This window comes from Silene latifolia, chromosome 10 (genome assembly GCF_048544455.1).
Source record: "Silene latifolia isolate original U9 population chromosome 10, ASM4854445v1, whole genome shotgun sequence".
Classification (NCBI taxonomy): domain Eukaryota; kingdom Viridiplantae; phylum Streptophyta; class Magnoliopsida; order Caryophyllales; family Caryophyllaceae; genus Silene; species Silene latifolia.
Window position 1 is genome coordinate 141637203 of NC_133535.1, and position 7689 is coordinate 141644891.

Here is a 7689-nt window from a genome sequence, read left to right on the forward strand (position 1 = left end):
CTCCCCCAAAGATCGCCTTTCTCGGCTCCCAGCGTCGATCGTTTGGATCCCAAAGATCTCGCCACTGGTTCCCAAATTCAGCCATCGGGCTCCCAGATCTGCTCCCTGGCATCCGCCATCCGGCTCCTAAGCATCGCCCATCCGGTTCCCGGCAACTGCATTCCGATTCCGAACCACCGTCGATTCCCGCATCCGCCAACAGATTCCGGCGCCCGACCATCCGCTCCCAGCGTCGGCGTCTGGTTCCCGAAACCACCGCCTGGTTCCCACCACCACCGTCAGATCCCAACGTCGCCATCGGGTTCCTCGAGTCCACCAATTGTTCGAGCATCCTCCAGCAGAAATCCGCCTGGAGTCCGCTTGCTGAAAAGTCTGTTAACAAGAGTCCACGAGTCTACATCAGTAAAAAATCAGCTTACATCTACTTCCCGATCAGCATAACCAAGGAGAGCCAGAAATCAGTCTATAGGGACAGCAGAGTACGATTCAGCAGAATCAAGCAGGCCAGGGTACCAGAATTATTGGTACAGAGTAGGGATGCGACTATCTCAAGTATATCTAGCAGAGTCGATCCGTGCCGCCAAAGAAACTTGCTCCATTAGAATTCCAGACGACTTCTCCATCGTAGCTTGAAGATCTGTTCCAAATGATCCATCACGAGAGGTTGGCGCACCTCCTTCCAATGAGAATAGCAAAGATAATCCAGAAGGATAGCAACGGTTTACCGGTAGCATAATTGCGACAGTATGCAGAGTCTGAAGAGTTAATTTCCCTCCTCAACAAAGCTGAGAAGCGAAATTGGGGGCAACTGTTAGGGCCAAAATTACCGTATTTTACCTAGGCTACGTGGCACAAGATAAGTGGTTAATTAATGAGCAATGGACCCATTACATACATGGGGAGTCGGGCCCATGGACCGAGCCAGGGAGGCAGGTCTGGAAACAGGATAATCCGCCAAGGACATCAGGTGAAGAAGAGTTCGGCTTGGACTAAGATATTAATAAGATCTCGAGGAAGACAAGGAAATCCTAATTGTTGCCATATTCTGAATAAGGAAAGTCCAAGTTGCTACCAAACTCTACCTTGAGGAACAAGACAATTAAGTGGGAAGCCTTAATAAACCCACTAGGGTTTATTCACTATAAATACAAGGAAGATAAACAAGAGAAGGCATCCATTATTGACCCACACTAGAACACATAAAACGGCGTACAACAAAGGGAAAGCAAGCAAGCAAGGAGCAGCCCCTCAACACCATACTTCCGTACAAATAAACAATGGTCAAAACATATGACATCATCCCCTTCATCATCCCATCATTACCATACCAATTACTGCACCATGAATACCATGCTACAAAGTAACCTACGTACAAACAGAACAAACTCACAAATAACCCTTGACATCCGGTAATACTTCGTCTGTCACTTTTATGCACCGGACAGATTATTCATCATCAGATCCGGACAATTGTATATTGTACTTGTACTTCGATTATTACATAGTGGAATATTGGCGGGATTCCGACTCCGCCCGCGGTTGTTTCCCACATCGGGTTTTCCGCGTCACCAAAATCTCTTGTATCATTATCACCTTATTTCGTCCTTTACTTTACTTACATCGTTACTTCGTCTTAATTAAATACATATTCCGTCACAAATCACATATAATTTAACCCCCCGATACGAGGCTAAAAAGAGCGGTCACTTTAACCCTAAATTGGTAGAAATTTACCAAAACAGACCCATTAAAGTCATATGTATAGAACCCATTGAAACGGAGGAATTATGTTTTTCGGCTTATAAATGGAAAAATAAAAGACAACACACGTCTTTTGTCACCTTGCTCGACCTAAGATCTGTATGTCTAACCCATATTCACATGACCCATATTTTGACTTGACTCGGAACCCAATCCGTTTGGCCGCTTGACATGTCTTGTGATCTACAAGAGCCATAGTCTTTATTTCTCATAAAAGAAAGTTATAAAAAAAAAAAGTTAAAGACAGTCTAAGTTATGAGACCCGCATCCTCCCCGTAAATCCGCTATTATATATATATAAAAAAAAGTAAAAGAAAAAAAGGAATAAAATTGAAAAGCCCGACCCACTAATTCGCCATTTCCATTTAACTCGGCACATCCCGCCTGCTTATTTAGCAGGTGCAGACAACAGATTTTATGAAAAATATAAAAACCAAACTTACTAATCCGTCTCAAACTCGCTTTTCGGTGGGCCCATATCCGCCCAAACCCGCATTTGATGACTCATAAAAGACCAACATTTTCATTTCTCTCTTCCCCCGTCTCTTATTCTCACTTCTCAGTCAACAGGTAGCGAGATGTTGAGTATCCGTTGCTGCAAATACAGCGTTCAAGTTGCTGATTATTATCTGCATAATTTTCACCATCTTCTTCAATATTCAACCAATTCCTCTAATCAAAATCCTAATTTCCCAAATCAATCTTACACCAATTATTTAATTAGTAATCTGGGTTTCTCTCATCTACAAGCTCACTCCATTTCTACCAAGCTTCCTTACAAGTTTGATGATGCTCACTTCTCCAAATTCTCTGGTAATGCAAATTATGTTATTCATTTCTTAAAGCAACACGGTTTTAATGATACTCATATAAAAAAGGTTGTATCTTGTTACCCTCAAATCTTATCTGCTAATGTTGGCCAAACCCTAAAACCCAAATTTCAACTTTTCCAAGATCATGGGTTTTCTGAGTCTGATTTAGTCTCTGTTATTTCGTCGAGTCCATCAATTGTATCAAGACATATGGATACTGTTATCCCTGATCTCAGGGCAATTCTGGGCAGTACTGACAACCTAATCAAGTTTTTTAGAAAAAACCATTTATTAATCGGACAATCTGCTTTGGGAAATCTTAATTCAAATATTGCATTGTTGAATAAGGATTATGGTATTGATATTAATGTTATTCGGAATGGCATTCTTCAGTCTCCCCGATCCTATTTGCAGAATATCGAGTTTTTCAAAAATATAACGGTTAAGGTTGAAAAGGAATTAGGGATTCCTCGAAATTCTGGGATGTTTATATACGGCATACGTTTGTTGGGTAGTTCTAGTCCGAAGAGAATCGAGTTGAAATGTCAGGTGCTCAAAAGCTTTGGATGGACTGAATATGATGTTTCTGAATTAATGAGGGGAAATCCTCTCATTTTTCAAATATCTGAAGAAAATTTTAGGAAAAAGTTGAAGTTTTTGATGACTTTGCTGGGTTACAAGCCCGATTTCTTAGCTACACATTCTGTATTGTTGGGTTTTAGCCTCGAGAAGCGACTGGCGCCTAGGCATCGGGTGTTGTTGGTTTTGAAGGAGAAGGGTTTGTTAGATTACAACTTTTATACTGCCGCCCTTAAAACTGAGAAGCAGTTCTTAAAGATACTTATTGAGCCTTTTAAGGAGGATGCAACAGGTCTTCTTGAACTTTATCAAAGCAGCAGAGGTTATTCCAACATTGACGCCATCTCGAGGCAGCAGCAATGCCAAGCCCTCTTGTAGCGAAGTGTATAGTTATGTTTACTAGAGTTGCAGAGGTTGGTCCAACTTTTTTTCTCTCTTTCCTAAGCTGCACTGAAAAATATTGTCGATTGTGTTTTATAGCTGTTGTTAATGACATTGTATGCTTGACTTATGATTGAAACGACATTCCTCATGGTTCGTTTTCTACGGTGTGCACTCTTCACGTTGTTATGGTCATTGTTTTGTTAATAGTATAGAAATATTGGAAGCCAGACTGCCTCTGGTTGCTGTCTTCGATTTTGGTTCTTTAGGAATTACCTGACTTCCTGTTCAGGTTGTGTGCTTGTCTTCCAAGTTCTATACTTCGTCTTCTACGAATTGACTTCTTTGTTAAAGTATTAGCATATGAATTCGAGTGTAACTATGATCTTTCTTACTTTTGTTCTTATGTTCTTGGTTGTTTCCTCTTTTGAGCTTCTGGTTTGCGATTTTCGCACGTGGAGACTTTATAATGATTTGCAAATTCAGAATTGGCCCAAGTTTCTTGTTTAGCAAACTGAAAATATTTGGATTTGAATTTCTATCAAATCACTAGGAATTTGAACAAAATTTTCGGAGCATATATTCAAATACCACCTATGAGGCTGTCATTCCCAAATCTTTCGTCCTCTGGCCACCTCTCTTTCCACACAAAATTTTCTCTATTTTTTATTTTGCTGTATATTTTAGCACGAGTGAAGTTTTCTCTCTATTTTCCCATTTGAGTTGGAAGAATCAATTTATGCAAAGGTCAAATTACTAGGGTTCTTAGAAAACTAAAATCGGGGTTTCTTCGATCATCCATCAAACTGATAATTTAATTTGATAGTATTTTTCTGGTTTTTCTTCCTACTTTTTTCTTAAATTTTCATTTTTGTTACTGGGAATTTATTTCTTTGAGCTCAAAAATAGTACAGTATGATGATGTAAACTTGAATTTTATTATGAAAGTTACTGAGAAATTTTCGTTTATTTTAGAGCTAGGGTTATTCATTTATATTTTAAATTTAGTTATTCAGTGATATGAACTATTTATTTGATACTTCAGTTGATACAAATTTGGAATTTGAAATTATTTGTCTTCCCAAATAATGAGTTTGGATTCCAAAAACTAGATTTAGAAATGTGACGTTTTCCAAAACAAAGATTTTTTTTATTTAAAATTCATATTTTCAATTTTCCAACTTCAAATCAATGATTTAAAAAGAACACTAAAACTTGGGAGAGACGGTCTCTCACTAAGTTATTGAGAGACAAATATTTCGTACCCTTTTATTTGTATTTCGTACCCTTTTTATTGTTGATCGTGACATAGTAATTTCGTACCTATTTACATAATAAATGTACCCATTTTATCATTAATCATGATTTGTACCTATTTTATTACCTTTAGTACCACATTTTCTTAAAATTGTACAATGGTCTCTCAATAAAGCTTATCAAGAGACCGTCTTTCAAGAGACCTACTCTAAAAAGAAACTTTAGTTGCCAAACGCTTCCTGATTGCTTTTTGCATTGAAGGAGTGAGGTAGTTGTAGCAATGAAGGCCCTTAGTGACAAGGTGCGAGCAAAGGCGCTCCCTCATTGACATGAGGGAGCTGGGTTTGTACAGTTTATGGAGCATGGGTCGCAAACAAGTTGTGATTAGAGAGCATTATACTCTCTAAGATGCAGTATATACGCCATTAATTATTTTGATGCGGCTCATGCCAATTGTTCTTGCATTTCATAAACTGGATCGTTAACCCTTAGCACACCACGATTCAGGATTTGGATGCCAACCGTGATTGGTCTTAATCGAAGAGGAATGGATGTTTATCCTGTTTGTCTTTTTCGGTTCTGAATCACACACTTTTTATCGTGTCCTTCTGACAACTAGTGAACAGGTCATTTTAAATGATTTTTTTGTTATTAAATGCTTAATTTATATTCGGTTTGATAATTCTATTGGACTAATAAACTAGTTTTGTGTCCCGTGCAATAATGCACGGGATGTTTATGGTTTCATATCGAAAATGTTTTATCATAGTGATTTAGACTTAAGATGGAGATATAATGGACATTATGTCCAAGGCTTGAATCTTTGTATCCCTATAATGCTCTTATACACGTTAAAAAATACTTCCTCCATTCAACTCCACTCTACCACTTTACTTTTTCACGTTTGTCAACACGTGTTTTACGCGCTAAATATCGTTACCTACATAGTTTCAAAAATTATAAAAATTAGATATTTTTAATATACTCGTAAAAACGAACCAAACAAGATCCCACATGAATATATTTTCACTTATATATTGAGAGAAAATCGAAATTGGATGCTTATTTATGAATAGTGTACAAAATGGAATATGGTAGAGTGGAGTTGAATGGAGGAAGTAATACCTTAAATTATGTTAGCAGGATGTATCATTTACTTAAATTTGAGTTCAGAACTTAGAAAAGCAACAAAAATTCAACTAATCAATACAAATAAATCACACTCTGTAATCCGTATCTAATACATCGGCAACAAATTCATAGATACCTTTCCTCCACATTTGTTTTGGTAAATTTCTACCAATTAGGGTTAAAGTGACCGCTCTTTTTAGCCTCGTAACGGGGGGTTAAATTATACTCCCTCCATACCACACCAATGGTAACATTGAGAATCTTGGCACTATTTATGGTCGTAGAGAATCTTCGATATTATTCTTAATCTATAAGACAAAATATAGTCATGTGAGATATTGTTTGATTTATCGTCATTAATGCTATAAAAATATCAAATTTTTATAATTTTTAATAATGTGTAACTAAAGATATTCACGTTGTGTAACTAAAGATATTCACGTTGCAAAACGTGTCTCGACAAGTGTGAAAAAGTCAATGTTACCATTGGTGTGATATGGAGGGAGTATGTGATTTGTGACGGAATATGTACGTAATTAAGACGGAGTAACGATACGAATAAAGTAAAGGACTAAATAGGGAAATAATGACACAAGAGATTTTGGTGACGCGGAAAATCCGATGTGGGAAACAACCGCGGGGGGAGTCGGAATCCCGCCAATAGTCCACTATGTAATAATCGGAGTACAAGTACAATATACAACGGTCCGGATCTGATGAAGAATAATCTGTCCGGTGCGTAAAAGAGACAGACGGAGTATTACCGGATGTCAGGGGTTATTTGTTGGTTTGTTCTGTTTGTATGTAGGTTACTTTGTAGCATGGTATTCATGGTGTAGTAATTGATATGATAATGATTGGTAATCATTACCTCATTATTAAGGAATTGTGTTTACGTAGTTTCCATGGTGATAGGATGATGATAATGATAGTCATATTCTATCCTATCTCTTCCTTTACCCATTCCTGTGATAACGAGAATTGGTTTGAGACATTTTAAAACGAATAACAATGCGTGCCAAGTCAATGCGAGTGCACTTAGTCGACGTTTTTGTTCCAAGTTGTAGAGAACCCGAAACTCCGCGTCCATTTTCTTTACCTATTCCATGTCTGGCAATAGACTATGGGAAGAATCCAGACCATCTCCCTTGTTAACGATCCATGACGGAAGGCAAGCCCATTCCCCACAATAAACAACCTGTTTACTAAAGACCAACCTGTTTCACACCAAAGGTGCTAGTCTGACCCAAATCCATGGTAGCAAGCAAATCCAAGATGATACGAGCCACGATTAAAGACAAAGGCTCAATCAAGACCAAGATTAATATCTAAGGTCGCAGTTATGCCCGTAGTCCAAGACAAAAGAGTCAAAAGAAGAAGGCTCAATCAAGCATGTCAATATCCAAAGTCAAAGTTATCTTTAAAAACCTGAATCAAGAATCTGAGCAAAAGCCGAGATATATTCTAGACCAAGAATATGAGTCTGAATCAGGAACAATCCTGAAATCAAATACTGAACAGAATAACGCTGAAGACTATATAGAATCATGTTACAGAGTAGAATCAAGACATCGATGAAGATGGTCAGCTAGCACCCTCACTTGCCTTTCACACATCACACACCCTAAGTCCTTCTCGAGACCGTTACAGGGAGATAGTTAGGATTTTTGAGAATCCTCTCATGTGACACCCTTAAAATTTACGATAAATAAAGGCGTAAATTCTACAGAAAAACTGGTAGGATATGTTTGTAATTGGTTCAACTAGC

The 7689-nt window shown here is 38.0% G+C and overlaps 1 protein-coding gene across 1 annotated transcript; it reads left to right on the forward strand.

Moving 5' to 3' along the window:
• The first annotated feature begins 2277 nt into the window (after positions 1-2277).
• Positions 2278-3786, forward strand: LOC141606073 (uncharacterized). Its single transcript, XM_074425066.1, has one exon. It carries the CDS (start codon positions 2340-2342, stop codon positions 3528-3530), a length of 1191 nt encoding a protein of 396 aa, XP_074281167.1. The 5' UTR covers positions 2278-2339; the 3' UTR covers positions 3531-3786.
• Positions 3787-7689: the final 3903 nt, after the last annotated feature.